The 17,359-nt window shown below is 37.8% G+C and overlaps 1 protein-coding gene across 3 annotated transcripts in view; it reads right to left on the bottom strand.

Moving 5' to 3' along the window:
- The window catches only part of NRBF2 (nuclear receptor binding factor 2), a 52,169-nt gene that overhangs the window by 27,238 nt on the left and 7,572 nt on the right, over positions 1–17,359 (bottom strand). For 2 of the 3 annotated variants that reach the window (XR_009536093.1, XM_060126352.1), the window contains exon 2: positions 51–135. The exons of the other annotated variant lie outside the window; for it this stretch is intronic. Coding sequence is in view for 1 of the 2 variants with exons in the window: in XM_060126352.1 (XP_059982335.1) it covers positions 51–135 (85 nt within the window). In the remaining variant the exon portion in view is untranslated. The remainder of the gene's footprint in view (positions 1–50; positions 136–17,359) is intronic. 3 annotated transcript variants of the gene reach the window in all.

Genomic DNA, 17,359 nt, shown 5'->3' with positions numbered 1-17,359 from the left:
GAAACTGCCCTGCAGTTTTAGACTCAGTATTTCTTAAAAAGAATACTCACCTGCAGCCTTTTTGTGACAAGAAATAGCCTCTTCGTATTTCCCTGCAGCTACTAAACGATCTGCTCGTCTGCTCTGTTGATGAGCCTAGAAGACAAACATTCCTGAGTTCCTCTTACTTAAAAAAAAAAAAAAAAAAAAAACTTTTAAGAAGATATAATGCTGTTTGTTGCCACACATCAAACCATTATGGCTGTATCTAAAACTGGGGAAACCTAATGGGTAGTATCTGAAAGGACTGGCAACTTCTCTCAACTCCACTAATAAACAATCGAGGTTAACACTAGGCACCAACTCCTTCAGGAACATTCTTCAGAGATAAGCCAAGGGCCATCATCAAATTGTTACTCAAAATGTTTATTTTCTTGGTTTTTAACTCATTCTTCCTTTTCAACATTAAAGTTGCTATTTATGTTTTCAAGATAAAAAGTTTGTATGTTATACAGTTGAGGAATTAATGATACCAATATTTAATGTTATGGTGGAGATCTTTTCAGATACAACTCACCAAAACAACAAACTCAAAGTACTGAAAGCAAATGGATTAAATAAATAGTCATTGGTCTCCTTACATCTGTGTTACATTTCAGAACTATTACAATTTTGTGAATGTGTTTCATCTCTTACATAAGGAGGTCCATAGACTCATAGTGGTCACATATCTTACATAAGGTTATACAGTTAGCAGACAAGGAGAAAGCAATGGTCAGCTGAAGTCTTCTAACTAGTGTGATATTTTCCTCACTAACAAACTCACAGATAATTTAGCAAAGCTGCTTAAAGTGAAAAAGCACTATACACCTATGTTCACAGCAGCATTATTCAGAATAATCAAAAGGTGGAAGCAACCTAAGCATCCATCAATAGATGAATGAACAAAATGTGGTACATACACACAATGTAAAATTACTCAGCCTGAAGAGGGAGGAAACTGACACATGCTACAGCGTGAACTTTGAGAACTTTAAACTAATAATGAAATATATAATGAGCCACTTGCAGAAAGACAAATACTGTATGATCCCACTTAATGAGGTATCTAAAGTAGTCAAACTCACAGAAACTGAAAGTAGAAAGGATAGTTGCCAGAGACTCGGGGGAGAGAAAAGTGGGGAGTTGCTGTTCAATGGGTGTAGAGTTTCAGATTTACAAGATGAAAAAGTTCTGGAGATCTGCTGCATAACAATGTGAATATTCTTAACACTACTGAACTGTACACTTAAAAATTATAGATGGCAAATTTGGGAGTCCCCTGCTGGTCTAGTGGTTGGGATTCGGCGCTTTCACTGCCATGGCCCAGGTTCAATCCCTGGTCGGGGAATTGAACTTCCTGCAAGCCACATGATGCGACCCAAAATTATTTTTAATTAAAAATTTAAAGACAGAAAATTTTATGTGTTCTTTACCTCAGTTTCTTTTTAAAAAGCAAAAATCAAATCTGTGTGTCAGGTGTGAAATGATTTGTGTTGAATGCTTTTCAAAAAATGTGCCACTGATGCCTCATAAAAATATTTCAGAAAATCACTTTTGTAACTGAGATTAGAAATATTTGCAAGTTTACAAATCATGCTCAGTGTAAAACAGAGGTGAAGACAAAAGTAGGGAACAGTACACTTCTAGCAATGCATGCTGTTTACATTTTCCCCGTTTCTATTTTTGTAAGGAAGAGGCAAGCAACATTCTTAAAAGAAAGATTATTCCTTTCAATTGTTTCAGAGGCTTTTTATTCTTCAAATAGTAATTAAACAAACTTTTTCTCTAAGTCTCAATTTATTCCTAAAAATAATAATGGATAACCAGAAATGACTAAGGGCTTAAAATATAATTTTAACCATGGAGTCCTGGATTTGAATAAAAAACATGTTCTTAACACAGGAGTATTATATAGTATCCAGAAACGATACAGATCTTTTGGGGAGAGAATGTACATAATCAAGAAAGGTAAGTTATGATCAACATGATTCCTCTAAGGAATGTATTCTGAGCATATAGCTAAAGCAAGTGACAATCAACAAGGTTCTAGGCACAGGGAAAAAAAAATAATGAAAGAATCTGCATATGCCTTTACCTTTCTAAGCTTTGAAAGAAGCCCTATTTAAGAGACAACCTTCTCTGAAATCCCAAAGTACTTCCTAACTAGGATGGCACAGTGCAGACATAGCCCTACCAAGAACCTGGGGCACTGGGCTCAAGTTCTGTAATCCCACTAAACCAGCCAAGTTATCTCATCCTTCAGGGCCTGTTCCCTCACCTGTAAAATGATGGAGTTAGATGTGTGCTTCTCAAGTTTTAATGGAATCCAAATCACTGGGTAATCTGGTTAAAATGCACACTGATTCAGAAGGGCTTGAGATTCTACCCAGGTGAAGCTGAAGCTACTGGCTCTTGGACATACTTTGAGAAGCCAGGATGAGATGCTCTCTGAGGTTACCTTATTCTAACACTGCCTCTAGTCTCTCTGTCCAATGACATTAATCATTTTCTACCTTGTACTATATTTACGAAGCTCCCTAGTTAAACTTCAAGTTCCACAATAGTAGAATAAATTTTTTTCTTTTTCATATTCTTTTCCATTAGTTTATTACAGGATATTGAATATACAGTAGCTATACAGTAGGTCCTTGTTGGTTACCTATTTTATGTATACTAGTGTGTGTCTGCTAATCCCAACCTTCCCCACCCTCTTTCCCCTTTGGTAACCATAAATTTGTTTTCTATGTCCGTGAGTCTGTTTCTGTTTTGTTAATAGGTTCATCATTTGTATCATATTTTAGATTCCACATATAAGTGATACCATATGGTATTTGTCTTCCTCTGACTTACTTCACTTAAGTATGATAATCTTGAGGTACATCCACGTTGCTGCAAATGGCATTATTTCACTTTTTTATGGCTGAGTAATATTCCATGTGTATATATAATACCACATCCTTATCCATTCATCTGTCGATGGACATGTAAGTTGTTTCCATGTCTCGGCTACTGTGAATAGTGCTGCTATGAACATAGGGGTGCATATATCTTTTTGAATTGGAGTTTTGCCCAGATATATGCCCAGAAGTGGGATTGCTGGATCATATGTTAACTCTATTTTTAGTTCAAGAAACCTCCATACTGTTTTCCATAGTAGCTGCACCAACTTACATTCCTACCAACAGTGCAGAAGGATTCCCTTTTCTCTACATCCTCTCCAGCATTTGTTATTTGTATACTTTTTAATGATGGCCATTCTGACTGGTGTTAGGTGGTACCTCATTATGGTTTTGATTTGCATTTTTCTAATAATTAGTGACGTTGAGCATCTTTACATGTGCCTATTGGCCGTCTATATGTCTTCTTTGGAGAACTATTTGGGTCTTCTGCCCATTTTTTGATTGGGTTGTTTAGTTTTTTGTTATTGAGTTGCATCAGCTGTTTAATTATTTTGGAAATTAAGCCCTTCTAAGTCGCATACTTTGTAAGTATTTTCTCTCATTCTGTAGGCTGTCTTTTCATCTTGTTTATGACATCCTTAGCTACGCAAAAGCTTCTGTGTGATTAAGTCCCATTTGTTTATTTTTGCTTTTATTTCTATTGCCTTGGGAGACTGCCCTAGGAAAACACTGCCACTTCAGCGAATGTTTTGCCTATGTTCTCTTCTAGGAGTTTTGTGGTGTCACGTCTTATGTTTAAGTCTTAAAGCTATTTTGAGTTTATTTTTGTCTATGGTGTGAGAATAAACTTTTTCTTGAACACCAAAGAAATAAAAAGTTCTCAAGTGGTAGGAACAGGACCTCATGGCTCTTCCAACTCCCCAAAAACTTCCCCATGTAAAATCCAATCTCTGATCACGCTGCCAACTCAGGAGTTACATTTCATTTTAAAACACACACCTACTTTAGGTTATCTGGCACCACAGCAATCAAATTCCCTATTAAAAAATACAGGTCCTACACCAAGTTCTTGTTAGACACCCAGCACATGCCAACTGCCTAGGTTCAAATCTCAGCTTGAACACTTATTAGACACCTGAACTTGGCTTTCTTAACTTCCTGCCCAAGTTTTCTCATCTTTAAAATGAGAATGTTGTGAAAATTAAATGAGTTAAAAGACAGTAAAAGCAGCAGAGGTTATCTACCACCATAAAGCTTACAATGTGATTGGGGAGATAGACTAAACTGCATTCTTTTCCAACTAAAGATACTGTATGAAGCTTATTTTTGTAGTAATTCTTATTTTTAAAACAATCTTTAAAGGTCTCTAATATTAAAATTGATCTCTTTAAATACTGTTCTTGGCAGAATCACAGCATTAAAAGTATTAAATCCATATGCTTCTTTGGTGATTCAAAATAAAACAGGAACAAGAAGCAACTGAAATGGGAACGTTCGTTAGGGATTCTAAAAGTTTGGGCACTGATATTTTATAATTCTGAAAACATGTTTCTCTTCTGCCAATTACTTCAAGATGCACTAAAATTTTATGGGGAAGGTTTTATCTCAATACTTCGTTCAAAAATGATAAAAGACAACAAATGCTGGAGAGGGTGTGGAGAAAAGGGAACCCTTTTGCACTGCTGGTGGGAATGTAAATTGATACAGCCACTATGGAGAACAGTACAGACGTTCCTTAAAAAACTAAAAATAGAATTACCGTATGACCCAGCAATCCCACCACTGGGCATATACCCAGAGAAAACAGTAGTTCAAAAAGACACATGCACCCCAATGTTCACTGCAGCACTATTTACTATTTACCCAGGTCATGGAAGCAACCTAAATACCCATCGACAGACCAATGGATAAAGAAGATGTGATACATACATACAATGGAATATTAGCCATAAAAAGGAACGAAATTGGGTCATTTGTAGAGACGTGGATGGACCTAGAGATTGCCATACAGAGTGAAGTCAGAAAGAGAAAAACAAATATCGTATATTAACGCATATATGTGGAATCTAGAAAAACGGTACAGATGAACTGGTTTGCAAGGCATAAATAGAGACACAGACGTAGCGAACAAACGTATGGATGCCAAGGGGGCAAAGTGGGGGTGGGGGATGAATTGGGAGATTGGGAGTGACATATATACACTAATATGTATAAAATACATAACTAATAAGAACCTGCTGTATAGCACAGGGATCTCCACTTCGCTGTACAGTAGAAACTAACACAACACCGTAAAACAACTACACCTCAACAACAACAACAAAAAGATAAAAGACAATATAGGTCTTTATGAGTGATATCACAATTCAAATAATGTTTAAGCCAAGAATATATCTATTTTGGGTACTAACCCAAACAAATAAAGTAAATTTTATTTATTTTCTTCTTAAAGTTTATCAGGAAACTTAGGACAGAAAAGGTTAACTTAACATTCTTCATGAATTTTAACTCCAGGAGCACCTAAACATATAAGGCAAATATTAAGAGACCTAAAGGAAGAAACAGACAGCAATGTAATTAGAGGAGCCTTTAAAACCCCATTTATATCAATAGATAGATCATCCAGACCAAAACAACAGTAGGGAAACACAGGCCCTAAATGACATATTAGACAAGATGGAACAAATATATACAGAACATTCCATCCAAAAGCAACAAAATACACATTCTTCAAGTGTTCATGGAACATTCTCCAGGACAGATCGTATGTCAGACCACAAAACAAGTCTTAACAACGTGGCCCAGGTTCAATCCCTGGTTGGGGAACTAACCAACTGCAAAAACAAAAAACACACAGAAACCAAAAATGAAAAGATGTTCCAACTGGTAACACAGAAATACAAAGGATAATAAGAAACTATTATGAACAATATATGCCAACAAATTGGGCAACCTAGAAGAAATAGATAAATTCCTAGAAACACAAAACTGTCTAAGACCAAATTATGAAAAAACAGAAAATCTGAACAAACCAATCACAGACATATCTCGGAGATATTGCAAGCTCAGTTCCAGGCCACCGCAATAAAGTGAATACTGGAATAAAATGAGTCACACAAATTTTTTGGTTTCCCAATACATGTGAAAGTTATGTTGGGACTTCCCTGGTAGTCCAATGGTTAAGACCCCGAGCTCCCAACACAGGGGGCCCATGTTCGATCCCTGGTCAGGGAACTAGATCCCACATGCTGCAACTAAGAGTCCGCATACTGCAGCTAAAAAAGGTCCCACAAGCTGCAACTAAAAGATCCCACACGCGGAAACAAAGATCCCACATGCCACAACTAAGACCCAGCGCAGCCAAATAAATAAATATTTTTAAGATAAATAAAAGTTATGTTTACACTACACTGTTGTCTATTAAGTGTGCAATAACATTATGTCTAAAAAAAACAATGTAGGGCTTCCCTGGTGGCGCAGTGGTTGAGAGTCCACCTGCCAACGCAGGGGACACGGGTTCGTGCCCCGGTCCGGGAAGATCCCACATGCCGCGGAGCGGGTGGGCCCGTGAGCCATGGCTGCTGAGCCTGCGTGTCCGGAGCCTGTGCTCTGCAACGGAAGAGGCCACAGCAGTGAGAGGCCCGCGTACCGCAAAAAAAAAAAAAAAAAAAAAAAAAATCAATGTACATTCCTTAATTTGAAAATAATGCAGTTGGAACAATGGTGCCAATAAGACACAGGGTAGTCATAAACCTTCAATTTGTTAAAAAAAAAAGCAACATCTGCAAAGTGCAATAAAGCAAAGCACAATAAAATGAGGTACACCTGTACTGGTATGGAGACTGAATTAGTAATCACAAACTTCACAACAAACAAAAATCCAGGACAGGACGGCTTCACAGGTGAATCCTACCAAAAATTCAAAGAATACCAATCCTCCTCAAAGTCTTCCAAAAAACAGAAGAATAGGGAACACTTCCAAACTTATTTTACAAGGCCAGCATTACCCTGATACCAAAACAGACAAAGACACCAAATGGAAAAAAACAAAGCTAGAGGCCGATATCCCTGATGAACACAGATACAAAAATCCTCAGCAAAATACTAGCAAATCAAGTGGGATTTATTCCAGGGATACAAAGATGGTTCAACAAATCAAACTTATCCAAAAACCAATGTGATGCCACATTAACAAAATGAGGAATAAAAATCACACAAGCAAGGGGAGCAACCAAGATGGCGGAATAGAAGGACGTGCTCTCACTCCCTCTTGCGAGAACACCAGAATCACAACTACCTGCTGGACAATCATCGACAGGAAGACACTGGAACTCACCAAAAAAGATACCCCACATCCAAAGACAAAGGAGAAGCCACAGTGAGACGGTAGGAGGGGCGCAATCACGGTAAAATCAAATCCCGTAACTGGTGCGTGGGTGACTCACAGACTGGCGAACACTTATGCCACAGAAGTCCACCCACTGGAGTGAAGGTTCTGAGCCCCACGTCAGGCTTCCCAACCTGGGGGTCTGGCAACAGGAGGAGGAATTCCTAGAGAATCAGACTTTGACGCCTAGCAGGAATTGATTGCAGGACTTCAACAGGACTGGGGAAACAGAGACTCCACTCTTGGAGGGCACACACAAAGTAGTGTGTGCATCGGGACCCAGGGGAAGCAGCAGTGACCCCCGGGGAGACTGAACCAGACCTACCTGCTAGTGTTGGAGGGTCTCCTGCAGAGGTGGGGGGTGGCTGTGGCTCATCGTGGGAACAAGGACACTGGCAGCAGAAGTTCTGGGAAGTACTCTTTGGCGGGAGCCCTCCCAGAGTCTGTCATCAGCCCCACCAAAGAGCCCAGGTAGGCTCCAGTGCTGGGTTGTCAGGCCATACAACCAACAGGGAGGGAACCCAGCCCTACCCATCAACAGTCAAGTGGATTAAAGTTTTACTGAGCTCTGCCCACAAGAGCAACAGTCAGCTCTACCCACCACCAGTCCTCCCATCAAGCCTCTTAGATAGCCTCATCCACCAGAGGGCAGACAGCAGAAGAAAGAAGTACAATCCTGCAGCCTGTGGAACAAAAACCACATTCACAGAAAGACAGACAAAATGAAAAGGCAAAAGGCTATATACCAGATGAAGGAACAAGATAAAACCCCAGAAAAACAACTAAATGAAGTGCACATAGGCAACCTTCCAGAAAAAGAACTCAGAATAATAATAGTGAAGATAATCCAGGACCTCAGAAAAAGAATGGAGGCAAAGATTTTAGAAGATGCAAGAAATGTTTAACAAAGACCTAGAAGAATTAAAGAACGAACAAAGATGAACAATACAAAACTGAAATGAAAACTACACTAAAAGGAATCAATAGCAGAATAACTGAGGCAGAAGAACGGATAAGTGACCTGCAAGACAGAATGGTGGAATTCACTGCTGCGGAACAGACTAAAGAAAAAACAAGGAAAGGAAATGAAGACAGCCTAAGAGACCTCTGGGACAACATTAAACGCAACATTCGCATCATAGGGGTCCCAGAAGGAGAAGAGAGAGAGAAAGAACCTGAGAAAATATTTGAAGAGATTATAGTCAAAAACTTCCCTAACATGGGAAAGGACATAGCCACCCAAGTCCAGGAAGTGCAGCGAGTCCCATACAGGATAAACCCAAGGAGAAACACGCTGAGACACACAGTAATCAAACTGGCAAAAATTAAAGGCAAAGAAAAATTATTGAAAGCAGCAAGGGAAAAACAACAAAAAACATACAAGGGAACTCCCATAAGGTTAACAGCTGATTTCTCAGCAGAAACTCTACAAGCCAGAAGGCAGTGGCATGATATATTTAAAGTGATGAAAGGGAAGAACCTACAACCAAGATTACTTCTACCCAGCAAGAATCTCATTCAGATTCGATAGAGAAATCAAAAGCTTTACAGACAAGCAAAAGCTAAGGGGATTCAGCACCACCAAACCAGCTCTACAACAAATGCTAAAGGAACTTCTCTAAGTGGGAAACACAAGAGAAGAAAAGGACCTACAAAAACAAACCCATAACAATTAAGAAAATGGTCATAGGAAGACACATATCGATAATTACCTTAAACCTGAATGGATTAAATGCTCCAACCAAAAGACACAGGCTCACTGAATGGATACAAAAACAAGACCCATATATACGCTGTCTACAAGAGATCCACTTCAGACCTAGGGACACATACCGACTGAAAGTGCGGGGATGGAAAAAGATATTCCATGCAAATGGAAATCTAAAGAAAGCTAGAGTAGCTATACTCATATCAGATAAAATAGACTTTAAAATAAAGAATGTTACAAGAGACAAGGAAGGACACTACATAATGATCAAGGGATCAATCCAAGAAGAAGATATGACAATTAGAAACATATATGCACCCAACATAGGAGCACCTCAAAACATAAGGCAACTGCTAACAGCTGCAAGAGAGGAAATCGACAGTAACACAATAATAGTGGGGGTCTTTTAACACCTCATTTACACCAATGGACAGATCATCCAAAATAAAAATAAATAAATAAAGAGAAGCTTTAATGACACAATAGACCAGATAGATCTAACTGATATTTATAGGACATTCCAACCAAAAACAGCACATTACACTTTCTTCTCAAGTGCGCACGAAACATTCTCCAGGATAGATCACATCTTGGGTCACAAATCAACCCTCAGTAAATTTAAGAAAACTGAAATCATATCAGGCGTCTTTTCCGACCACAGCGCTATAAGATTAGAAATGAATTACAGGGAAAAAAACGTAAAAAACACAAACACATGGAGGCTAAACAATACGTTACAAAATAACCAAGAGATCACTGAAGAAATCAAAGAGGAAATCAAAAAATATCTAGAGACAAATGACAATGAAAACACGACAATCCAAAACCTATTGGATGCAGCAAAAGCAATTCTAACAGGGAAGTTTATAGCTATACAAGCCTACCTAAAGAAACAAGAAATATCTCAAGGAAACAATCTAACCTTACACCTAAAGGAACGAGAGAAAGAAGAACAAACAAAACCCGAAGTTAGCAGAAGGAAAGACATCATAAAGATCAGAGCAGAAATAAATGAAATAGAAACAAAGAAAACAATAGCAAAGACCAATAAAACTAAAAGCTGGTTCTCTGAGAAGACAAAACTGATAAACCATTAGTCAGACTCATCAAGAAAAAGAGGGAGAGAACTCAAATCAATAAAATTAGAAATGAAAAAGAAGAAGTTACAACAGACACCGCAGAAATACAAAGCGTCCTAAGAGACTACTACAAGCAACTGTATGCCATAAAATGGACAACCTAGAAGAAATGGACAAATTCTTAGAAAGGTATAACCTTCCAAGACTGAACCAGGAAGAAATACAAAATATGAACAGACCAATCACAAGTAATGAAATTGAAACTGTGATTAAAAATCTTCCAACAGGGCTTCCCTGGTGGCACAGTGGTTAAGAATCCGCCTGCCAATGCAGGGGACACGGGTTCAAGCCCTGGTCCGGGAAGATCCCACATGCCATGGAGCAACTAAGCCCGTGCACCACAACTACTGAGTCTGCACTCTAGAGCCCGCATGCCACAACAACTGAAGCCCACGTGCCTAGAGTCCGTGCTCCGCAACGAGAGAAGCCACCGCAATGAGAAGCCTGCGCACCGTAACCAAGAGTAGCCCCCGCTCGCCACAACTACAGAAAGCCGTGCGGAGCAAAGAAGACCCAACACAGACAAAAACAAAATCAATTAAAAAATAAAAATCTTCCAACAAACAAAAGTCCAGCACCACATAGCTTCACAGGTGAATTATATCAAACATTTACAGAAGAGCTAACACCCATCCTTCTCAAACTCTTCCAAAAAACTGCAGAGGAAGGAACATTCCCAAACTCATTCTATGAGGCCATCACCACCCTGATACCAAAACCAGACAAAGATACTACAACAAAAGAAAATTACAGACCAATATCACTGATGAATATAGATGCAAAAATCCTCAACAAAATACTAGCAAACAGAATCCAACAGCACATTAAAAGGATCATACACCACGATCAAGTGGGATTTATCCCAGGGATGCAAGGATTCTTCAATATACGCAAATCAATGTGACACACCATATTAACAAATTGAAGAAGAAAAACCATATGATCATCTCAATCAATGCAGAAAAAGCTTTTGACAAAATTCAACACCCATTTATGATAAAAACTCTCCAGAAAGTGGGCACAGAGAGAACCTACCTCAACATAATAAAGGCCATGTACAACAAACCCACAGCAAACATCATTCTCAGTGGTGAAAAAATGGAAGCATTTCCTCTAAGATCAGGAATGAGACAAGGATGTCCACTCTCACAATTATTATTCAACATAGTTTTGGAAGTCCTAGCCATGGCAATCAGAGAAGAAAAAGAAACAAAAGGAATACAAATTGGAAAAGAAGTAAAACTGTGACCGTTTGCAGATGACATGATACTATACATAGAGAATCCTAAAAATGCCACCAGAAAACTACTAGAGCTAAACAATGAAATTGGTAAAGTTGCAGGATACAAAATTAATGCACAAAAATGTCTTGCATTCCTATACACTAATGATGAAAAATCTGAAAGAGAAATTAAGGGAACACTCCCATTTACCACTGCAACAAAAAGAATAAAATACCTAGAAATAAACCGACCTAAGGAGACAAAACCTGTATGCAGAAAACTGTAAGACACTGATGAAAGAAATTAAAGATGATACCAGCAGATGAAGAAATATACCATGTTCCTGGATCGGAAGAATCAATATTGTGAAAATGACTATACTACCCAAAGCAATCTACAGATTCAATGCAATGCCTATCAAATTACCAATGGCATTTTTTACGGAACCAGAACAAAAAAATCTTCAAATTTGTATGGAGACACAAAAGACCCCAAATAGTCAAAGCAATCTTGAGGGAAAAAAACAGAGCTGGAGGAATCAGACTCCCTGTCTTCAGACTATACTACAAAGCTACAGTAATGAAGACAATATGGTACTGGCACAAAAACAGAAACACAGATCAATGGAACAAGATAGAAAGCCCAGAGATAAACCCATGCACCTATGGTCAACTAATCTATGACAAAGGAGGTAAAGATATACAATGGAGAAAAGACAGTCTCTTCAATAAGTGGTGCTGGGAAAACTGGACAGCTACATGTAAAAAAATGAAATTAGAACACTCCCTGACACCATACACAAAAAGAAACTCAAAATGGTTTAGAGACCTAAGTGTAAGACCAGACACTATAAAACTCTTAGAGGAAAACATAGGAAGAACACTCTCTGACATAGATCACAGCAAGATCTTTTTTGATCCACCTCCTAGAGTAATAGAAATAAAAATAAAAATAAACAAATGGGACCTAATGAAACTTGAAAGCTTTTGCACAGCAAAGGAAACCATAAACAAGACGAAAAAACAATCCTCAGAATGGGAGAAAATATTTGCAAATGAATCAACAAAGGATTAATCTCCAAAATATATAAACAGCTCATGCAGCTCAATATTAAAGAAACAAACAACCCAATCCAAAAATGGACAGAATACCTAAATAGACATTTCTCCAAAGAAAAGATAGAGATGGCCAAGAAGCACATGAAAAGCTACTCAACTTCACTAATCATTAGAGAAATGCAAATGAAAACTACAATGAGGTATCACCTTACACCAGTTAGAATGGGCATCATCAGAAAATCTACAAACAACAAATGCTGGAGAAGGTGTGGAGAGAAGGGAACCCTCTTGCACTGTTGGTGGCAATGTAAACTGATACAGTCACTATGGAGAACAGTATGGAGGTTCCTTAAAAAACGAAAAATAGAATTACTATATGATCCGGCAATCTGACTACTGGGCATATACCCAGAGAAAACCATAATTCAAAAAGACACATGCACCCCAATGTTTACTGCAGCACTATTTACAATAGTCAGGTCACGGGATCAACCTAAATGCCCATCGACAGATGAATGGATAAAGAAGTTGTGGTACATATATACAATGGAATATTACTCAGCCATAAAAAGGAACGAAATTGAGTCATTTGTTGAGACATGGATAGATCTAGAGACTGTCATACAGTGTGAAGTTAAGTCAGAAAGAGAAAAACAAATATCAAAAACAAGTATACTAACGCATATATGTGGAACCCAGAAAAATGGTACAGATGAACCAGTTTGCAGGGCAGAAGTTGAGACACAGATTTAGAGAACGTATGGACACCAAGGGGGAAAACCCCAGTGGGGTGGGGATGGTGGTGTGCTGAATTGGGCGATTGGGACTGACATGTATACACTGATGTGTATAAAATTGATGACTAATAAGAAACTGCAGTATAAAAAAACAAACAAAAAACACAACTAATACAAAACTTTCTTTGGGTTATTTGTATGGAAATATGTTAATATAAATGTTCAGACATTACATGAAATTTCTAAAAATCTTATATGTTCTGGTATAATGTTATAAGTCATAATTCTAGTTATTACTTTAAAATGTATATCTCAGAAATAACTAAATTTCCTTGTCAATTGCATTATTATGAACTTTCATCAAAATCTTTAACCGTGGTCATTTTTAAGTCTTCTGTCGTTTACAGACAGTTCTGGGTGTACTCTGATGCTTTTGCAAAAAATGTTCCTATAAAAGGGTTTCATCTTCAAGGAATTCATGGAAAAGACTCTGACAAGTACAGGTTTCTGGTAACTGACTATACTGTTGAACTGAATGAATAATCATTTTCAGAACTCTAATGGAAAACTGATGAATTCATAAAAGTGCTAACAAAAGATCAAGATAAAAAAAATTAATTACATGGGACTGAGTGAACTGATGAGGATGATTATAATTTTTGTGACTTTGTTTGAATGAAAAAAAAATCCCACAAGGACTCAGAGGCAAAAAATATATAAATCAATTTTCACTGCAAAGTAAAGGAGCTGTTACAGTGCAGGATTACTGGACTGAATGTCAATATTATGACATAGTATGAGTGTGTTTCGTGTTTGGTAATTGCAATCACTGTTGCTTTTGTTGTGGTCATCCATTTACAATGCTTGGTGTCAGTTTATTTATCTCTTGTAAAAATAAAATACAGTGTGTGTGTGTGTGTGTGTGTGTGTGTGTGTCTGTGAAAAAACACATTTAACGATCTTAATCTAGGAAATAGATTGATTCATTTCTCATCATGGGAATCCTAAGATATGAGCAATTATCTTGAATAGTTAAGGTGGGGAAATTACTTCTGTAATGTTTGGCACTTCTCTAAAACATGCATGCACACACACACTCATTCACTCACACACTTTTGCAACATGATTTCTCCATTCCAGTGAATAACATAGTGTAAATTTTTCTGAACTTTATTTATTTTGTCACTCAAAGGGTGATTCAGTTGTATCAGAACATTTGTAGACCATACCAATATTTTATATTTTTCAACCAACAGGTTACTAATCAGAAGATATACTTTAAACTCATAAGAGAGCAAGAAGTTCTAAAAGAATCATGCATAATTTTGGAAAGTTGATTCTCCTCCATCAACAAGAAACAGGAAATAATCAAACCAGTATCTGTAGACACAGAAAATATACATATCAGAACCAAGGTACCAAGTTTGAAACATAGCTTATTCATGAATTGCTTAGCTTAGGTTCATTTCTTGAAAGAGTTAATTCAACAACCAAGTTGTTAAAAATCACCAGGTACTTGAACATTGAGGAAATTTGGCTCAGTAAATATTAAATAATGTAAATTTTAAAAAAATCATATGAGCATTTCAACAGGAGAAAAAGCGTTTGACAAAATTCAACAACCACTCATGATGAAAACTCTCAACAAAACGGGTATAGAGGGAACACAACTCAACATTATAAAAACCACATATGACAGGCCCACGGCTAACATAATACTCAACAGTGAAAAGCTCAAAGCTTTTGTTCTAAGATCTGGAACAAGACAAGGATGCCCACTCTCGCTGCTTGTAGTCAGCATAGTATTGGAAGTGCTTCCTAGCCACAGCAATTAGGTGAGAAGAAATAAAAGGCATCCAAATAAAGAAGAAAGAAGTAAAACTGTTCACTATTTGCAGATAACAAGATATTATATACAGAAAGCCCTAAAGACTCCACCAAAAAACTTAGAATAAATGAATCTAGTATAAAGCTGCAAGATACAAAATCAATATATAGCAATCTGTTGCATTTCTATACCCTAATAAATTTTCAGAGAGAAGTTAAGCAAACAATCCCATTTATAACTGCATCAAAAGGAATACTTAGGAGTAAATTTAACCAAAGAGGTTAAAGACCTGTACACAAACACTATTAAGTCATTGATGAAATGGATTCAAAGAAGTAATAGTTAAAATGTCCATACTAACTAAAGCAATAATACAGATTCAATGCAATCTCTATCAAAATTCCAATGGCACTTTTCACAGAATGAACAATCCTAAAAGTTGCATAGAAACACAAAGCTCCCAAATAGCCAAAGCAATCTTCAGAAAGAACAAAGCTAGAGGCATCACGCTTTCTCTTCAAACTATCTTACAAAGCTATAGTAATCAAAACCGTATGATAGCATTAAAAGATCAAAGATCAATGGAACAGAACATAGAGCCCAGAAATAAACCCATGCATAAATGTTTAATTAACAAATGCCAAACAAGCCAAGAATATACAACCAGCAAAGGACAGTCTCTTCAATAAATGATGTTGGGAAAACTGGACAGCCACATGCAAAAGAATGAAATTGGACTACTATCTTACACAACTACTATCTTAATTCCAAAATGAATTAAGGAACATAAGACCTGAAACCATAAAACGCCTCAAAGAAAATATAGGCAGAAAGTTCTATGATATAAGTCTTGGTGATAATTTTTTAATTGACACCAAAAGCAAAAGCAACAAAAGCAAAAATAAACAAGTGGGATTACATCAAACTGTAACGCTTATGCCAAGAAAAGGAAATCATCAACAAAATGAAACGGCAACCTACCATATAGGAGACAATATTTGCAAATCATATACCTGATAAGGGGTTAGTATCCAAAACAACAGAAAGAACTCACACAATAGCAAAAAAAAAAAAGCAAAAAACCTGATTAAACAACAGGCAGAGGATCTGAATAGACTTTTTTGTGTTTTCATTTTCTTCAGAGATATACCCAGAAGTGGAACTGCAGGATAGTACAGTAGTTTTTTTTTTTTTTGGCTGCACCGTGTGGCATGCAGAACTTCCCAGACCAGGGATTGAACCTGCGCCCCCTGCAGTGGAAGCAGAGTCTTAACCCCTGGACCACCAGGGAAGTCCTGATATTTCTATTTTTAATTTTTCAAGGGCCCTCTATACTGTTTTCCACAGTGCTTGCACCAATGTACATTCCCACCAACAGCGCACATGGGTTCCCTTTTCTCCACATCCTCGCCAACACTTGTTACTTGTTATTTCCTATCTTTTTGATAACAGCCATTCTAACAGCTGAGAGGTGATACCTCATTGTGGTTTTGATTTATTTGCATTTCCCTGATTAGTGATGTTGAGCATCTTTTCAAGTACCTGTTGGCCATTTGCATGCCTTCTTTGGAAAAATGTCTATTCAGATCCTCTGCCTGATGTTTAATCAGATTTTTTGCTTTTTTTTTTTTTTGCTATTTAGTTGTGTGAGTTCTTTCTGTTGTTTTGGATACTAGTCCCTTATCAGCTACATGCTTTGCAAATATTTTCTCCTATCTGGTAGGCTGCCTTTTCATTTCGTTGATGATTTCCTCTGTTGGGCATAAGCTTTTTAGTTTGATGTAGCCCCAAAGGATTATACTGTCTCAATATCCTTTGTTGCTTCAGTTCTTATTTTCTTTGTTTTTCTATCAGCAATTGTGGTAGCAGCTTCTGATATGGCTCCCAATGACCCCTGCCTCCTGGTATTCACAACCTTATGTAATCTCCCCTCCTCAAATGTGGGTTGGAACTAGTGACATGCATCTAAGAAACAGAATACCGCCAAGGTGATGGGGTGTCACTTCCGTGATGAGGTTACAAAAGATTGTCACTTCCACCTTGGTACATTCTCTCTCCCTTGCTTACTTTAATGAAGCCAAGAGTCATGCTGTCAGCTGCCCCAAGGAAAGACTCACACGGAAGGGAATGAGGTGGCCTGCCAACAGCCAGCAAGGAACTGAAGTGCTCAATCCAAAACCGCTCAAGGAACGAAACGTTGCCATCACCCCTGTGAGTGAGATTGGAAGCAGCTCCTGCCCCAGTAGAGCCTTCAAATGGAACCACACCCCCAGCTGACCCTCAACTTGACTGTAGCCTTGTGAAAGACCCTGAAGCAAAGAACCCAGCTAAGTCATGCCTTTATCCTAACACACAGAA

Source organism: Lagenorhynchus albirostris, chromosome 16 (assembly GCF_949774975.1).
Source record: "Lagenorhynchus albirostris chromosome 16, mLagAlb1.1, whole genome shotgun sequence".
Lineage (NCBI taxonomy): Eukaryota > Metazoa > Chordata > Mammalia > Artiodactyla > Delphinidae > Lagenorhynchus > Lagenorhynchus albirostris.
This window is presented reverse-complemented; position numbering and strand designations above follow the sequence as displayed.